We start from the raw sequence: 19,753 nt of genomic DNA on the forward strand, positions 1-19,753 counted from the left end.
GGGGGGGAGAGAAGAAGAGCAGCAGGAGGAGAAATGAGGAGAAGAGGGATAAGATAAGAGAGGAGCGGACCATAGAAGGAGACATTTAACCCAAGTCCAATAATCTGAACCTGAAGAAAATTCATCAGCTGTTACTATGACTATCTATGGTTAAACGTGTCCACACACGTTCATTCAAAGCATTCAGAAGTCACGTGATGTTTTTTTTCTTCTCTGGACCAGTGAAGGGGTTAGGAAAAAACTCAAGCAGCAAAAAGACACCCAAGCCCTGACGTTTACAGAAATCACATGATGGAAACTCATTAAGAGTGAGGTCATCTGAAATGGGTCCCTGAGCAGAAAGTCTAAACTTTTCTCAGTTCGAGAGGTCCAATAAACAGAGAATGTTTTCTTTCATATTTAACAAGAAAAAAAAATCAAATAAATCAAAGGAGAGCGGGTTGTTTAAAGGGAAAATTATGGCATCCTGGAGGCAGGAAATTGCGTCGTTTACTTGTGCTATCCAGTAATTAAGGCTGGAAATTAAACAAAATGGCTAAAACATTCCGTTATCAGCTGAAGTATTTGTTTTTGTTTTCTAAACACTCATAAAGCTCAATTTTGTCAACTTGTTTAGCCAATGAGCAGGAAGGAAAAGAGCGGTGGCTACTGGCTGAAGTTTGCGCTTCCTCTGTGAGTTCTGTCATACTTTTTAGCATGCAAGGCAAGAGTCTGCACCAGCTTAACAGAGCAACACCCAACATGGTCACTATGTGCACGTCGCAGAAAAATTCTTCAGCGGTTTTCATAAATGAAAAAGGAACTCAATCATCAAATATTCCACCTGGAATCACCACTTCCCAGTAAAGTCTTGCTAGTTCTAGTTTGTCGAACGCGAATCTTTCAGTAGGTGTGAATCTGAGTTGAAAAATCTCCTGCGTGGGTTACCTGAGGCCTGCTGCGTCGGTGGATGACGGTGATGATGAAGATGGCTACGAGTGATGCCACAACACTCCACAGTGAGCACAGCCATGCAGACCACATCGTGACAGATGGGCTGCCAGTCAACCAGGTAACCTGACAGAAATGACGACCTGACCGGCCCGCGCTCCTCTCACAGCTGGAAAACCCGGCTCCTCGGGCGCATCTCTCCCGACCTCAGTGACATTTACACCTGTGTGTGTCTGACTGCTCGCAGGCACAAACAACTGCGGGATCATTTGATTGGCAAAACAGAGGGTAAACATAATCTGGGCATGCAAATCTCCACACAGGTCCCCGACGATTGAAAAACAGATGGAGCAAAGTGTGTGTGAGTCTGAGAATGCAAAGTAATCTAGATTTAATTAGAAGTCAAGCAAATTCCTCTGAGATATGTTTCATATTTGAAAGCAGTTAAGAGGTTTTTTTTTTTGGTTTTTTTTACTATTATTTTTTTTTGTGGGTGAATAAAAGATTGATGACAAGAAAACCACAACAATGGCTAACATAAACAAAAGGAAGCATTCAAACCAGCATTGCCCACACTCTATGGCAACCTACTCAGCACTTTATCGCAGACTTCATGTGAATTTTAATTACTTAAACTCACAATGCACCTAAGCAATCAAAGGCACTGTCCAGTTTATCTACATTTTGTGACAATTCGACTAAATATAACAAATTCTATTGACTGTATTACTTCCTGTTTCTGTCAGCAATTCTTAAAGACGTGTAACTAAATAAACTGCAGGTTGTTGTTGTTGAATTAGGAAACTGATGTAACATGATGATTCCATTCGCATCTTAAACAGAACTTAATTTTATCTCTTGTACTTCCTCCAGCCTATACTCGTCAATCCTTTTGTACTTTTAAAACAAGAAAATATATTTGGAAATTAATTTTTCAACGTGGACTGCACGGCGACGCAGCTGGCAGCACTGCTGCCTTGCAGCAAGAAGGTGCTGACTGCACCAGTCTTACAGCGAAACACGGTGGCGGCACTTTTCCTTCTGTAAGCTCAGGGAAGCTGGTCAGAGTTGATGTAAAGGTCGGTGGCGCAAAATATAATGCAGTCGAGGAAGAAAACCTAGTTGGAGGCACAAAGCACTTAAACGTGGAGTAAAGGTTCATCTCTCAACAAGAAAACAGCTCTACATGTTCAGTCGGAGCTGCATTGGAACGGTTTGGATCAAAGCATGCTCATGAGTTCATGTGGATCAGTCAAGGTCAAAACTAAATCCAAAATAAAATGTGGGATAAGACTTGAAAATAAATGTTTAGAGAAGCCCTCCATTCAATCTGACAGAGGTGGAGGTGTTTTGATAAATGGGTGTAAATCCCAGATTCTGGATGCACTGAAAAAAAAAAATGAAGCTCTAACTTAAAGATTTGTTAGTTGGTCATAAGAAATAGAATGAAATTCATCAAATGTACCTTAATTATGTTTGTTTACCTTCACAACTTAATAAATTAACTTTGATAAACATAATTTTATGACTTATTAATTAATGCATTTGCTTTTAAGTTGGAGCTGCATTTTCTTATTTTCAGTGCGTGCAATGTCTTAATACTATTTGTTTCCACATATACACTACTCTTTCCTGTTTGCAACCTGGGATTTTCCCAAAGTGTTTGCGATCCAACAGGACAGAAATTTCTTTCCGCTTGGCTTCCACTTCGTTGAGAAATTACTGTCTATAAGATGAGTGAAAGATGCCAGGTTGCCATCCTGGGTTTAGATAAGATGTTTTCCAGAGAAAAGAGCTTTTCTAGTGAAGCTTAATTACATCTGTTAAAACTTAATGAGAGGCCTCTGACTGTAAAAAAAAAAACATCCAACAAGTCTTTAATGGTGTTTGATTTAAAGTCTTCAAGTTCTGTCAGATCAGTGTTTGAATTACTCTCCTCATATGCCCACAGTGTTGAAGGAGGGTTTCTTCTGGGTATAATTACCCCAAAAAATGCTATGTGTGCATACTCATGTCTCTTCATGTCTATAAAAAAAAAAAAGAAAGAAAAAAAAGAAGTAAGACTGCTTTTAGAAAGTCGCTGAAGGCTCAAAAGCCTTTTTCCTCTCCTTTGCCGCCAGCTTTAGTCTGTCTCACATCTTTGGCCGCTCGGTGAAAGATTTCTTCTATCTCCGTCCCCAGACTGGCTGAGTGACAGGAGGATAGCAGGAAGAACAGCAAAGTTTCCATTGAGGGAGAGTCGAAGAGAGAGAGAGGAAATTGTAAGCGAAGGAACTTCTTGCAGACAGGAAGTTGAGGAAGGGGGGGTTGCCGCTTGCCTCAGCGACAGTATTTTCCACATCCGCCGCTAACTACAAACAAAATAAGGCAGAAAAAAAAACTGGCCTTGCCCACTGTAAACAGCAGATAGAGGAAAGAGTAAAAAAAACCAAGCAAGAGAGGATTTACTGGTCACTGGTCATTACTGGCTCTAGAATATGCATGATTTTCAACACATCAGCTACATGCATTTGCATGTAGAAGCTACAAATTCATTGGTTTTATGTCAAAATGGTTATCTTAAAAATATGCACAGATATATAGAAATATAATGTTTAATTATCAACGAAAAGAAACTGCAGTTATGTCACCCAATATCGACTGTTTGCATGCGGAAAGTAGTGCAGGAAAGGGGTGTCAAATGGTTAAAAAAAGACACTCAGGGCAAAGGGTAACTCTGGGTTACTAATGTGTAACGTGCACAAGCAGGGGAAACACTGATGCACGCCGATGTTTTAAACGGAGAGACTCTGAGGAAACAACAGGCTCGATATCTCTCACCACAAGGTCCCCTTGCAGATACAAATACTGCAACTGTCTGAGTCTGCAAAAGTTTAGACTACGAGGCGCACAAACGCAACACAAACACACACTTACTCACAAGCCAAAGAAGAAAAAGAAAATCAAGCACACAGGCACCATTAGGCTGCAGTGAGGGTGACGCAGTTTAAACAACATGCTTGGGGAGAGCATGATTAATCCTTCGGTAACCAAGGTGGAGAAACAGCTTTGAAATACTGACTGCGCTGGTGAGCTGGGAAAAGAAAGACCTTACAGTAGAAAGGAGGTTAGATGTTTTGAATGTGGCTGCTGCTCAGTTATGTCGTAACTAAACATTGCAGTTAGATAAGAAGACTTCTTTCCAAATTGAGGTCACTATGGAACATTAAAGAGCCAATCTGAGTTTCGATCTAGGCTTGACTCTGCAAGGCAAAAAAAAAAAAAAGCCAAAGTGATTCAAGGGTGTCCTTTTGCAAATTTGTCAGGGAATGTCAGTGCATTTAATACTCCTACATATTGATCTCTGGCTCACATGCATGAGTGTTTTCTCATAACCGTGTGTCAGGGCCAGCAGGGTTTCCCCCGAGCTGCAGGTCCAGTAAAGGCCGTCCTGTCATCTAGGCCACCAAACCCAGTGACAGCAGTTTGACCCGACTGCTTCATGTTATGCATAAAGCATGCAGCTGCATTCTCCAAATTTGCACAAAAAGCACCAAATAAAGGACTGACCAGTGGTTCCCCTTGCATTGTAAACCAAGTAGGCACTGCAACAAACACACACTTAGGTTAAACACACACCCATAAACTTAGAGACTCTGCACAGCTGTGAGAGGGAAACTCGGTTTGACGTCACAGGGCTGCTAGGCAACTTGCGCTGTGGCGGTGAAGATTTTCCACTGCAGTACAAACTGTGTGTGTGTGTGTGTGTGTGTGTGTGTGTGTGTGTGTGTGTGTGTGTGTGTGTGTGTGTGTGTGTGTGTGTGCTGATAGTTCAGTTGACTTACAGTGCTGGACATACAGTAAAAATGGCTGCTCACCTCACCGAAGTACGGCCAAAAGAAATCTCTCATTTTGGTTAAATTCGCAGGAAAAAGCATAAAATCAACACGGAAAGGTGACAATGTTGGGTTTGGGTCAGCGTGTGACCACGTTTTTCAGAGACACAGAAAAAGGGGATGTGAGTGTAGCTTTGCCAGGTTACACTTTCTGTGTGTGTACGCTGATGAATGTGTGATATTTTACTGACTAAATTTGTAGAGAAATGTGTGCAGAAGGTGTGCCGATGATGTGTTGGGTTTACGGTTACTGCAGGACGGGTGTGGCCTTCGCTTCAAAAAGCCCAGCCTGTTTATATAGTCGATCTGTGTATTTAACAGGCGCATCTATTTCAGCTCCTGAAAGTTTATAGAAATCTTTTCAAGCATCCCGTGTTCTACAAACTCTACATATGGTTTTGTAACACTATGCGTGTATCACTTCGCTTCTAGATGTCCTGCTGTGCATCCTTTTTGCTGCTTCTGCCCAAAATAGCTTCAAAGTCTTGACTGAGTCTGTATAAGATCGGAAAGATGAAGGAGTTTTATTTCAACCCTGACAAAGTGAGGACCTAAACAATATTTTTTTTACATTAAAAAAACGATTGGATTCTTGATAATCCCAATACAAATATATGATTATTAATAATTATTATAGTTAATTTAGCATTCAAATAAATATTTAGTTACATTTTTCCCGTGACCATCACGTATGCAGCTTTAAGAGAGCCAAACCTCATGAATGTCCTTCCACGGCTAACAAACAAAGTGACGCTGAAGACCGACTGCTGGACAACCGAGTTCTGAAGGTGCCACAAACTTTTGCTCTTGTAGGACGATGTGTCATGTGGCTTACAAAGATCTCACGCACGGAAAGATTCTCACGAATGGAAGGTGAAGAAAGCAAAATAGCATTCTTTGTCCTGAGACAGACCACGAAAAAGAATCAGAGACAGCAGTTTCACACTGGCTGTAAGGTAACACGCTTTCTAAAATTAGGTTCACACAATATTGGAAGATCATACGACTTTGACGCTGTTGGCAAAAAACTGCGATTGTTTTCTTTAGCACATTCCTACAACTTGTTTTTTTTTTTTAATTCATAGCCTGTGCAGGAAAACATTCATAATATTTTGTTGATCAAACTGGCTTCGTCCACAGAGGACAGCAAAAACACCAATCGATAAAAGTTATAACGTTCAAAGCAAGAAGCAAAGTTTTGAGTTAGCACTCCAACCTCTGTCTGTATGACTTGTCTGACTCAAAATGAACTGTCAACGCACTAAAATATGTTACAAGCCTAAACATCAATTATCTGTGTAAAAACAGAGAGGGAGGCTGCTGCCGTTACAATGGCATTTTAACAAATTCTTCCACGCAACCAGCAGGACCAAGATGTGAGTGTGATTGGGTTAGGAATGCTGTCCTGCAGGAACTGCACAGCTGGGTTCACTAATTGTCCAAATGCTACTAGTTGATTAAATGTGACACACTCACATCTATGTAGAAAATATAGTGTCAATATTAAACTAATGACAACTGAGGTTTTATTTGAAAAAATAGTCTATACTCTTTCCGTTTTACTCTCATATAAAATACATTTGAGCTACATTTTTTAATAAAAACTAGTCAGAAATGACTAGACTTAACCAAAATTATTATGTAACTGAACATTTTAAGTGGAAAAACTGCCTTGAAGTGATAAAGAATTGAAATGGAAACCTGCAAAATAGGATTTGGGAGAGAAAAAGAAAACTATAAATACATTTTCTAAGTGAAGTAAGTTGTTCTTAACAAGAACAAATTCTGCAAATTTCCCCAACACACTTACATTTTTGAAAAAACGTAATAATGTTTATATCTCGAACTAAACTTGTACTATTTTTTTCTCTCAAAGACAGTTTGCCAAACTAATTGCTCCACTTGAGCGTAAGTGGAAAAAACAACTGTTTTCTAATTCCTGACTAATTTCTTTTTTTAGCTGACATATTATTACATGAATAGATATAATTTCAAGTCCTAGTTGATGTCAAATTTGAAGAAAAAAAGGATTTTAAATGTCTAAGTCGTGTTAAAGAAACCGCATTTGTGGAGTGAGGCGTTTAATATTTATAGAAAAGTTTTTGATAAAAAAAAATACTAAATGTGGAAATTATATGCAAAACATTAAAGGCAAATCAACTAAAAATTAGTAGTCAATTAATTTAAAAAAAGAAAAAGTTTTTATATCTCCTGTAAAAGCAGAAAATGTACCATTTCATACAAGCCCTGAATAAATTCTCCTTAATGTTACGATAAACGTATCCTATTAATCCAGATGCTTCTTTGACGTTTTCTTTTGTAGCTTTGTTTCCTGAAGACATTTCCCAGCTGCAACAAACAACTATTATCTCGACGAGGCTTCACTCGTTCCTCCACAGAGCTAAACTGAAACACTGATGCCAATCTGTGACAGGTGTCTTTCTGCTGCAAACATTATCAGAACAGGAAAAAAACTGCCAGCACATTTCTAAGTGACTTGTATTTTAGGAGAGATGTGAGAGAGTTAAAATATCTACCAAATGTCTCTATGTGTACCTTCTGTCGGGGAAAAAAAAATTTTTTCAATTCATCTTTGTTGTCAGAACGCTCTACAAAGTTAGCATTTAATGTCACTCAGAAATGTCTTTATTAAACAAACAGTTGTTTGCAAAAATGTATAAAACAAATGGACAGCAAAGCAGAGCAAAAGGATCAACTCATAACTGTGAAATAATGGGTTTGGATGTGTCTCACATTTGCATTTTTTTTACACCAAGCATGCAATAAAAATTCCTTTTTCTAGCCCTTGTTTGATTCACGCTCTGGCATTAATAGCTGTGTCAGAGCCACGTTAACACATCTATGCATTTCCTGGAACATTCAATGATATGACAAACACCTTTTAAAGAGCCACTTTCAGTTTTTCTTTGTCTTTTCTGCAGACTAAATACTATGAAAATGGATTTATTTCCTTGTTGGTGTTTGTAGCAGCTAAATTCTTATTCGGTTCCACCGTGTTTGTATCACTCCTCCTCTCTCTGTCCCTCTCCTCTCTCCCACATACCTCCTACACGAGCAAGCATGCTTTATGTGTTTCTGCACGTTTGCCTCTTGCACACATACATCAGATTTCCTTAAAGGACGGATCAGGAACTGTAACAAGCTAAAGACAAAATCAAGCTACACGTTTGACAATGTCATGATGTGCATATATGTTGCTTGCAAATTGTACCGAGAGCTTTGGCTTCTATCTTTATCCGGACAAACAGAAAAAAAACAAAAACAACAATGAATGGAAATATGCAAAAGACAATACAAACCCTATTCAAATCTTTAAGCCAAATTCGTTTAAACAAATGATTTATACAACAGCAGGGCAAGTGGAGAGGTTGGTTGCAAGTGCAATCTTTCAGCAAACTTCTATTAAAAAGACCTTACTGAGAGTCTGCAAAAAAAGGTCACTTATAAGGGAGGAAGTTTTAAAACAATGCGAAATCAGTCCCACAATCCTTCCTTTCAATAGAAAGTCAAATGATTTCGTAAAAAGCTGCCACCCACATGCTTACACACACACTTCGAACCCGAAAAGGGCCTGGCTTTTAGCAGCATCGACATTCAAGGAGGCTTAATGCAGTTTCTCATGCCTTCACCTTGTTTTGTAACACGCACAATCTCACACAGCTTCAGAACTACACATTAGCAAGAACACGGCTAGTGTTGAGGTAACTCAAGTGGAGGGCTTACGGCAATTTGACAGAAAAGCATCCAGAAACATGCAGAGGCATATTCAGGAACATCAGCAAGGGGCATAAAGAGGGATTCCTGAAGCAAAATACTAAAAGAGAAGCTTCCCATTCTCTCTTACATGTAAAATTTGATTTTACAGCACCTGAATCCAGAGCGATTCAGACAATTTACCTGCATGGTGTGATGGGTAAATCACTTATGAACTGAGATAATTTATGTTGACTAAATTCTCTGCCCCCACTAAAACCTGTAAGTTCTGTTTGTGAATAAATGCGGATGTTGTGTAAGCCGATTATGCGCTACCGATAGTACCTTCTTTTCATTCAGCGTGTGACATACCACCCTGTTGCAATAAACACATAGACAAGGTAAATACAAAAAAGCCAGGGCAAAGTCTTTCCAGGAAATAAAAAGAACCAAATGCACTTCCAAGAATCTCAGTGAAAATATTTTAGACAATAAAACAGGTTTGGTGCTTTAATGGCTCCTTTCAGTACTTTCGTTAAACAGCTTCGTGTAGAAAACGTTCTATACAGAGACGAGTTAAAGAATGGTTTTCTACAAACAAAGTAATGTGACAAACACGTGCTATGAGCTCCCAGTTGGGATTGGGGATCATCAAAGTTAATAAAAGCCATTGGGTGGAAAGAGGAAATAACTATAAAGACATCCCAGTAATCCATCCAGCAGCCTTTGAGACCCTTTAGCCAAAGTCAGAAGAATAAAACCAAACAAGCGCTTCCTGTCACAGCAGTCAGACAAGCTAGCGGAGATTAAACTGCATTAAAAAGCCATGCCATTATGTTATGTTAAGTAAAATAAAACTAGATTTAAAAAAAAAAAAAAGTTTTGTCATTGCAGTCAAATGCAAAGAATCCAAAGTGAATATTAACAACAGTCGGTAATAAATACTTGGCTGACGATCGCACTTTTGCTAATTACACTTCCAAAAGAAGATACAGCCACAATTACTATTTAGCAGTGTTGTGCATGAACACGTTCATGAGCGAAGCTCAAGTTTTATGAGGACTTTGAAATGAACGGTGCTTGTTCTTACATGACAAACTCCACGTAGTTTATTGTACCATTTTTAAAACGACCCGATATATGTGGCCCGTCTCTTTTCTTGCGTTCAACTTGACTCTAAAGCCTTCATCCGAACGTAATAATTTGAACTAATGGCAACCATTCAAACTAATCAACTGCGTTTTGCTTTTTTTGTGTGTGTTTTTCACCGTAATTGTATTATTTTTTGGCAGGAGATATGGTAAACTTTTCAGAAGTAGCAGAAGTAACAGCGCCAGTGATGTCAGATTTTTACATAATTGCAATTTTTCTCAGCTAAAGAAGTTTAGAATGAACCAGGATTTTATTTTAAAAAAAGAAGATTTTAATGCCTTTATGATCACAATTATGCATAATCCACTTTGACGTATTTTAATTTTACGTCCATACAATCGTAAAAACAACTGATGTAAGTATTTTTGACCTTTTGTCCAAGGTAACTTCAACTTTTAGTATCTGGGAGCAATTCATTATTACTGCGTGTTTTTGACCATGCAATAAATTGAAAGAGCAAAAAAGGTGAGTGTTAATAGGATCATCTTTTAAATAAGCCTTTTTTCACTAAGTATTTTACTCATTTTGCTTATATGTGAATATGAGCAACTTTTTTGGTAGTTTCACCATTAGTAAACACTATTTATGTGAGCAAAGGAAGAACAAAACACATTTAAGGAGGGTTGCAAATGTTAGGCACCGACAAATTCAGTATGCTAGTCGGTCAATAATGAAATGAAGTACAAATAATAAGTCAATGTGGACCTGTTAATATTGGAACTGTGACCTGTGAACTATGAACATGAATAGACACGCTGCTAAATAACTGCAGTAATAATAATTTTCACTGTTTCTGCCTTCTGGGTTGATTCAACCACTTTGTCACGAATATCTGCGCCTAAGAAAAGCTCCAAAAAGCATTCAGTGGAAGTTTACCAAATGCATAATTTGTCGAATGTCGATTTCGCACTTCTACTCACCCAGGAAGATCAGATAATTAAATGTCACATCCAATAATAGCGCATTAAGTGGCAGTACAATATATTGCAAATTTACTATTCTCATAATATCACTGGGCAAATATGAATACTGCACATACTGCAATAAATAGTGGCTAAATATATAAATAAAATGCTTTATGTAATCTTTATGCCAGTAATATAACTGGTGTCACTCATTTTGCTTAATGCAGCAGAAAATATCCTAGGGGGGCATAAAGATGTTAAAGCCAAAGCAGATGTGGCCAGATGCAACTTTTTCAACAAAACCATGTTACTAAGATACAAATCCTTTTATTTTTTATAATAGCTAGAGACATGAGTTGCAATCTGGGGCCTAAGTTTGCAAAGAACCAGAAGCACAAAGACTTTAACACTGTTTATCAATAGCTGCTAATATTGTATAGCTATTATCCATTTAACCAATATTGTCCTCCACTGTGGAATCAACTAAAGATCTTCCACTTATTTCACCGGGTAAATGTGTTTTTCTACTATGCAGCTGTCTCTGTTCTGGGTCAGTTAGAAACCTGGCTGCAAAACTTTGAATCCTGCAGATGGGAATACAGAAAGTAATCCCTCAATAAACAGAGATACAACACTTAAACCATAAAGTAATATAGCAATATACCTCTGCTTAAGTCATTATTAAGAGAAATTAGAGATAAGATATGCTACTCTGATCTAAAAAAACAACTCAATACAACAGAGTTAATCTTTTTATGAAATTTAAAGTGCAATCAAAAATAGCTCATTGTTCTCATGAAAATAAAAGAAATCCTTAAGGAACTATGTAAATGACAAGCTTTTTGTTCAAGCCGACAAAGACAAAAACAAAAACAAAAACAAAAACAGATTTTGGGTCGACTCACCGCCTTCTGCTTAGAGCTGAGATGTGCAGGATTCAGGAGATTGTCTCCCTTCTCTGTGTCACTGGAAATATCGTCTTCCGACTCTTCCCAAGACGAGGAGAACCCGGCTGAGGAGGCGGAGGAGGAGGACAGCTTTCTGAGAGGGCGAGACGAGGAGTATGGAACAGGACTGGAGCTGGGGCTCGGGGACCGCGACAGTCCCCACTCCGAGCCAGAGCCGTCGGTAGTTTGAGACCAGCTATCCAAACCGTGGTCGGTGATTATGACTGCAGGGATGGAGGGGAGCAAGGAGGATAAATGGTCGGACGTTTGATCAGGTGTGTTCAGCGAACTCAGCTTCACGTTATTACTGTTATGTCCTTGAGATAAAGCAGGGGCTTCGGAGATATCGATAAACCTTTTTCCTTCGGTCTGAATCAGCACTTTTGAATCCCACTGATCCTCCTGCTCATCTTTATTTTCTCTGTTTGTCCGTTCTCTCTCGTCTCGCTCCATTTCTCTCTTTTCTACCTCCTTTCTAACTTTTTCCTCCTCCCTTTCTCTCAGTTTTTCCTTACTCTCCTCATCTGTAGCTGAATGCTTTTCTGACGTTTCAGGCGAACAACAAATAATCCGTTTATCCCCATAAGGATTATGTAACGTTGTTTGTAATGTTTGTGAATGGCAGTCATTTTGATCAATCAGTGTCTTGTTCTCTGTGTTTGACTTTACAGCATTGCTGTTCTTCTCGCCATCATCCATTCCACCTTCCTTCTTTAGTCTTTCCGTCATCCCTTCCTCCACCTCTCTGCCATTTTGGGCGACACAAGGTACTTTAGTCACTTGTGGGTGGGTCATTGGATTTTCGAGAAGTGTGTTTCCTTGGCTGGGAGGCGAAGAGGACTGGCTAGTCGCTCGTCTTGTCGTCCGAGGACTGCGCTGGAGTTCACTGTTGAGAACCTGGGCGCGGATCCCGGAAATGTGGGCCTCGAAGATGCCCACTTTTCCCCTGACCTAAAAGGCAGGAATAATAAAGGAGTATTTGTTTTGAACATTTATTACGATTCCAATCATTTTTCATTGTCTAACAATAAATCCAGTATAAATATAAGCAAACAAATTGTATTTGGAATCACAACGGCTCACTAATTTCTACATCAACAGGAATTTGTCTGTATGACCTGATGGGATGATGCTGCATATAAACTGAGATCATGGGACATTTTCCCACTATAGAGTGGACAGGTAAAGACAGCACTATTCAAAATAAAACTAAGCATTTCAAGCCAAGTTAAGGACATACGCATGCAGTAAATGTTAGTTTTATACTTAATGCAACTTTTCAAAAACCTTTTAATTGTTTAGGCTAAGTATGTTAAAATATCAGTTTAAATTATATTTTTCCAGCAATATAATGGGAAAGTAGAAAGACTCAGAAAGTAAAGACACCACAATTAGCAAATTTCTTTTCCAATAAATAGAGAATAAAATTACATATTTAACAAACCTTAACCCAACAGTTCTTAAAAAATAACTTTACTCCCTTAAGGAAAGTTTAATCATTTTGGAAAATGGAGCATATTTTGCTACAAAGCTCTTACAAACACTGTTATGCAATCAACTTAAAAAAATAAAGAAGTAAATTCCTCTGAGTTCTCCTCCGTTACTGAAAATCTTTGCATAATCAGATGTAAATAAAGAGTTGCACAGATGACTATATAAAGGTAAATGTCTTTTACAAAGTAGATAAAATCACCTCAACGTTTTGCAGCTCTCTGTGGATCCGGAGCAGATGTTCCTGGCGTTTCCTCTCGTCTCGCGCCTCGCCGCCTCTCGTCCCTCCTCCCGTCTCCTCCTGCCCGTCTCCCTCCCCTCTGTCTTCACCGCTCAGGCGTCGGATGCGCTGGCCCACATTGACTCCCAGGCGCTCCGGGCTTCGCGGCGAGGGGGAGCGAGGGCGAGTTGTGTCGAAGGGGGAGAGCAAATTTGGAGGAGGGGGAAAGACAAAGGCTTGGCTAAGAGATCGGGGGCTCGTCTAGGGGAAGGAAGACAGGACGTCAGCAGCCACCATTAATAATTCACAATAATGTGGAGTTATTTTGACGCATTTATGACAGATTTATTCATTTTGCAGCTGTTTAGCTTTGACTTCTGAGCTAAACTCCAGGGAGGGAAACTCCAGGGTTGGAAATAGTTTTAACTATTATGTGCTTTGCAGAGCAGGTATTATTTTTTGTAAATAACTATATTATTTTTATAATTCAGAAATTAAGGTTGAAACCAGATCTTATGATATAAAAACACCATCACATCTCTTGTGAAGGTGGAGTTAGCGCCTTTAGCCAGACACCAAATCCAAAGAATATTTCCATCCAGGATTAAAACAAAAGTGCTGCTGTGGCGCTATATGGAAAAAAAAATACTTAAAATGATTTATTTTTACAAAATGGTGAACACATACTGATTTTGCATAAATTCAGAGTAAATTAACAATAAAATAAATTGCTGTGCATAAGAAAGAATACAATGCCTTGAAATAATTTTCGACACAATCAAAGATGATAGCAAGTATTTTCTTATTAAAGGTGCCGAGTTGAAGAAAGATTTATCAAAACACTGCTTTTTGGACCGGCCAAACTTAAATAATTCTACGCAGGTTTCAAAAACTTCAGTTTGTGGTTTGTGACCCTGACTCTGTTTCTGAAAAGCCAAAAGAAAGTATTCTTAAGTTGCCCCGAAACTTTGCTACACTTTGTCTCTTCTTATTCTTGCAGACATAATATCTCCTTAATATATACCATTCTACTTCTGCTGCATGTTATTTTATAGATGTATTATGAAGATAGGAAAACTTTTTCTAAGTTATTATAGAGGAGTTTTTTATCAGGCAAAATTAAACTTTAATAAGAAACTGAACAGAATCAATTGTCCACCCTTAGCCCAAAAGACGTAATACCATAAGGTTTTAAATCTAAAGGCAAGCTAACAAAACCACACACCATTGTCTCCACCGAGTCACAAACACCAAAGTTTAAAAGTCACTTGAAGACTAGAAGTAATCCAAAGACCCCAGATACATACACAATATGGTGGTCCACTCTCTTTCTAAAGTTAACAGCATATGTCTCTAAATTCACTTCAGAGGAGCTGGTTGGAAATATAAAGAAATGTCTCCAGATTGGCTGAACATGGTGCTGTTGCTACCTTAGGACTCGTTGGACTGTAGAGGCTTCCCCCCAGTAACGGACAGTAGGTGCTCCGATCCGGAACCGGCAACACAGGTCGGCCCACTGGGCTGGTGTTTGATCGAGAGGTGGCGTTGGAGGACCCTGGCTGGGAGTGAAACTGGTTGCTACTGCAGAGAGGAGGGAAACATGCGTCATTAACGAACATCATGCGGAGACACTATCAAAAAAAAAAACACACTTTCAATAAGTAAGATCAATCTCACCACTTTGGTCTAACAGTTTCCTACTTAGCATAGTAACAAAACTTGTAGAAATAACTGATTTTTATCAAAGTCCTTGTACCTGTTCATGACTCCAAGGCCGTTCAGGTTCAAGGCAGAGGCTGCCATCCCCACGGCCAGGCCAGGGGCTTTGTGTGCTGGGTACACATCTGACAAAGTCCCCTGAAGCTGCAGGGATGCCTGCCGCGCCAAACAGCTCTCAGGGTTTTGTCTGCATCCACGAAGAAGCAGCAACAGAAGATCGGCAGCAGGAAAACAGGTCCCCACTGCTGAAAACAAAGAGAAAAAGCCAGATGAGTTTACTATGTGCTGTTTACTTCTTGCAAATATTTCCACCTGAAGCAAGTGTCTCTATAAAAGTTCTGTTTGCAAGCGATTGATACCGGCTGCGAGATTTTTAAGTAGTGGGAGTCATTGGGAAGTGCGTCACAAATTAAAAACATTATTCATGTGATGCTGTTGTTCAAAAATTGAATCACGTTATTTAATCTGTAAATTAATAAATTGAATAGAGAGAAGGGGAATTTAAGGAGCAGACAGAGTTTAATCAGGAAACAAATTCTACAGCACAAAACGTCTTTTACTTCTGCACAAGGACAAATTGTCCTTCCATCAATAAAAAAAAGAAAATGTGAAAACTATTACTGACGAGTTATTTGTCGCTATCAATATATCCTAAAGTTACAAAACCACAAAATGTTTCCTTCATTCTATCCCAATGGATTAAAATACTAAAAATAAAGTATCAGAAAAAATGCTGAAGTTAGTTTTTTGACTGTTTGGAATTGCCCCTCCCCCAACGATTGCTCTGCACTGTTGGTCAGCTGGCTAAAACAAGAAAATGCTTTTGTTTTCCACTTAGAAAGGTTGTACAATATTAGAAAATCTTGCAATTAAATATTATTAAATATTGCGCTGGCGATATTCAGCACAAAAGATGCCCATTTTCATCTTGCCTCTCTTTCTTATCTAGACTTCAGTCACTCTTTGACCTTCAGGATTTTCAGGAAAGTCATGTGGTTCCATCTGTTGCTGTGAAACTGTCTCCAACTAACTAATTATCACATCACATTTAAAACTGCAAGATCATAACACTTTGAATATATCAGCCAACAATTATAATAACAAACACACTTTTGCAGCACAACTCTTACAGAAAATGGTATTGTGATGAAGATATTCACAATATATTGTGCAGCACAAGACTGGAGATGAAAAAAAGTGTTCATCACTCCTTTTAAGGCAACAACAGAAGTAGCATGTTTGCTAAGCAATTAGCTACCACTTGGCTACCTGAGCAGATAACCTGACTAAATAACAAGCTAATATGAACCTTTTAAATGTCTACAGAACAGAAAAGAAAAACATTAATATTATGTGCAATAGGAAACTACAAGTAAATTTAACAGATGCTTATTCTTACTTAAGAGTGAGTATCAGAGTTGGAGAAAAGTAAACAAATGTTACGGATAATACTCTTACTAAAAAACAGATATGTTTAAGTGAATACTCTTAAAATTAAATCATTTGAATGACAATAAAACCGGTAAGATGACTGAAAGAAAACAAAAAACGGCTAATTTTGATCACTGATCAAATTTTTTTTTTCTTATTCAATAAATGCATCAAAACCAAAAACACCCAGTAATTTCTTTGCATAAATTCATCAACAAACAGCTCACGCTTTGACACATGTATTTGTATCTTTAAAAAAAAAAAAAGCAAAGAAAGAAAACAAAGTGCAAAGCACTTTTTTGTTGTATTTGTGTTACAGGTCAGCAGTCAAGAAAACCAGCTATCAGTATCAGACGGGAAAAGCTCAATTGATGGATCACTAAGCATCATATACCTAATTTTAGCAGAAGTAAGAATAACAGTTTAAATCAAAAGATGTCAGACGTTTTCATAGTTTTGAAAGCTAAAGCAAAGTGTGCATTAGTTTTTATGGCATTCATAGTTTTGTTTTTATATGAATACCACGATTTTCCAAATTACAACAGAGAATCAGATGTTTTGCTCTTTTACAACTTCTTAGCTGCTTTAAAGTATCGTAGGAAAAGTTGCTGCAATGACGAAGAGAGAGGAAGAAAAAAACGAGAGCAAAGGACTCCCTAAAGATGCAGTGACGCAGACATAGACCCGGAAAAACTAACAAAAGCAACACTTCTTTAACAAAAATCCCACAGACTAAAATTTTGTGTAGTTTTGTTTTTTGTGTTTTTCTTTTTAAGCAATTTATCAACCTCTGCTCTTTTGCAACCAAAGTAAGACATGAGTTAACCCCAATTAGAGGTGAACTGTGGCACACTACAGTTTTAGTTCTGCACTGGTCAGTTTAAACACGGCATAATAGCTTGTTTTATCATATCCCGCTGTGAAACAAGCTATGCAAATCAGCTTGACTGAGCAACACGAGTTGAAGACTGGCATTCCATGCGCAGATGGTCAGCTGCAGAAAACCTGCTCACTGCTTCGCCTTATTTGCCAGCTACTTGTTAGAGAGATATCATGCTTCAACTCAAGAGCACATCAGTGAAGCACTAAAACATCCACAGTATCTGGCAGATGAGTGATTATGATTAACTGTTTCTGCCGAGTAGTAAGTCTTTGTGTTCGAAAACACTGGTTTCAAGGATATTTCTTTCTACAGTCAACGTTTTATCAAGACTTTAATCACACCGCCATCTATTTTTCCACTCTGCTTTATTTGTCGGTGCACTCAGAGAAACTAAACTGAAGAAGCCGTTATCTCTGCAAATCAAGAGCTTTTTTCGAATCTTTTGCATTCTGGTTCTCGGCGGCTCACTGAAGCAACCAGTTCTTCTTGTCATGCGCAGAGCTGACGGAAAGCAGCCTCAATAATACGTTTTGATTCCAGATAAGTAAAAACATCAGGTCACGAACCATGGGGTAAATATGGGATTTCCTTATTGGGTAGTGACGCACTTAGAAAGAAACTGAAAAGGCGATCTGATAGGGCCCCTCTTGACTAGAAAGTGGCTCAATAACCATCACCGCTGCTTTTTTTCTTTCTTTCTTCCTCTTCTTTAACATCACACACAACGTAATACATTTTGGCTTCGTTTGTGCGAATGGTTATAAAGTGTTAGTGAAAACAAGTAAATAAAAAAGAATGAGTGAGAGTGAGAAGATGGAAAGAGAGGTGTGTAAGAGTTATTTTGGTTCTGTTGTCTGTTCTGAACCCCTCATGCAGAAGGAGCAGATTTACTTTCTGTCAAACAGAGGGAGTGTAATGAAGCAGCACTGGGCACCAAGGACCAATTTCACACTGTGTGGGGCACGTGGTCTTTGCAGTCTAGAGAAAAGCTTAGTCTTTTTTTTTTGTAACCAAATTTCTCACAAAAAAAAAACAACATTGAGCACCTAAAACCCAAATCCAACCTTTGCTTTGACTCAGCAGTCAATCACCCATCCAGAGATGTACTGGATGAAATCAGAGGGTACCAACAACCTCTTGAATTCACTACAACTTAAATTTTTTGTATACAGGAACGAAGGGACAAAGACTTTAAAAGAGACAGCGCCATGTATTTTGATCCATCAGTCACAACTTCATTATGCCGACACAAAAACATGCAAATCCTGTTGCGATCTGAGCGTTTTCTTTTATCGCGCTGGCAAAGGTCCAACGGCAACAGCGATTAAACAGAAAGGCAAACAAATACCCGGGCCATGCCTTTAACATCGCACAGATGAGTCAAGCTTCAAGGTCACAGGCAGACCTGTGCTAACTTTAGTGCATCTCAGTCAGGCCCTTCAGTGTCATTTGTGCTTCAGCTCGGCCTTGCTCGTCAGAGTGAGTGGGACCACGTTGAGACTCCAAACCGTTCGCTTGCCTACACAAGTGGGCAAGTTATGCATATAACAATCAGCTGGTGGAGAGGTTTTTAAAAAGTGCAGTAAGGACAGCAGCGGGGAGACAGCATGCATTTATCTGCTGTGTAACGCTTTCACACCAACTCCGTTTCATGCGTTTTGTTTGTGGGCGTTTTATTGGTGACTTTGACGAGTGCTTATTAGTAGAGATGAACCAATCAGGCTTTTCCTGGCCTATACAGGCTGATACTTTCTGATCATAAAACTGATTTTTAACTTGGAGGACTACTACATGTAATTTAAAAAAAAGAAGAAAGAAAAGAGGTTGCAGGTTTTTTTGATATAGGTCATTTGAATCCAACCTGCAACGAATGAATTACAGTAGCATCATCCTCTCTAATTTGTATTAAACTCATGCATAGGTTGGTGGTGCATCTGTATTTCTTAATTTGTATCAGTTGAACAAATATTTAACTTGGTGCACTCAATTTACCTTGCACTGTAATTAGCACATAAATATTACAAAAAGAAAACAAAATCCATCATTAATTTCGTCCTCATTTCCCTCTAATCCTGTCATCCTGTCATCTAAAGCTCACGAGAAAAGGGTTTGAGTTCGAATGCAAAACAATTTGACGTATACTTGTGGAATAATAATCATATTAATAAACAGTAATATTTAAGTTTATTTTCTTCTAAAATGAAAAGCATTCATGTGCTTATATTTATTTTATTATTATTATTTTAAATGCTAACAGAGGATAAATCTTCCAGAAACCTACTTTGCAAAATGTACACTATTTTATCATCAGTTTAATAGAAAAAAGTACTTACTGAATGCATTTTCTTTTTCATTATGAGTGATAGGTTAAAATATTCAAGTATAAAATTTAGAAAAAAAATACTTAGTACTTATATTACATACAATAAGAAATATGTCAACTTAAACTGCATCTTATGCTGCATTTCATGAGGATGGAATATATA

At 38.4% G+C, this 19,753-nt stretch overlaps 1 protein-coding gene across 2 annotated transcripts in view; it reads right to left on the reverse strand.

Moving 5' to 3' along the window:
* itpkb (inositol-trisphosphate 3-kinase B) overlaps positions 1 to 19,753 on the reverse strand; it is a 30,448-nt gene that overhangs the window by 9,692 nt on the left and 1,003 nt on the right. The window contains exons 2-5 of one of the 2 annotated variants that reach the window (XM_008398444.2): positions 14,991 to 15,195; positions 14,665 to 14,815; positions 13,217 to 13,495; positions 11,482 to 12,474 (exon numbers count right to left, since the gene is read on the reverse strand). In XM_008398444.2, the coding sequence (XP_008396666.1) occupies positions 11,482 to 12,474; positions 13,217 to 13,495; positions 14,665 to 14,815; positions 14,991 to 15,037 (1,470 nt within the window). In that variant the 5' untranslated portion in view covers positions 15,038 to 15,195. Of the gene's footprint in view, positions 1 to 11,481; positions 12,475 to 13,216; positions 13,496 to 14,664; positions 14,816 to 14,990; positions 15,199 to 19,753 lie in introns of both variants that reach the window. The other variant, XM_008398443.2, reaches the window with a different exon arrangement.

This window comes from Poecilia reticulata, linkage group LG21 (genome assembly GCF_000633615.1).
Source record: "Poecilia reticulata strain Guanapo linkage group LG21, Guppy_female_1.0+MT, whole genome shotgun sequence".
Classification (NCBI taxonomy): Eukaryota; Metazoa; Chordata; class Actinopteri; order Cyprinodontiformes; family Poeciliidae; genus Poecilia; species Poecilia reticulata.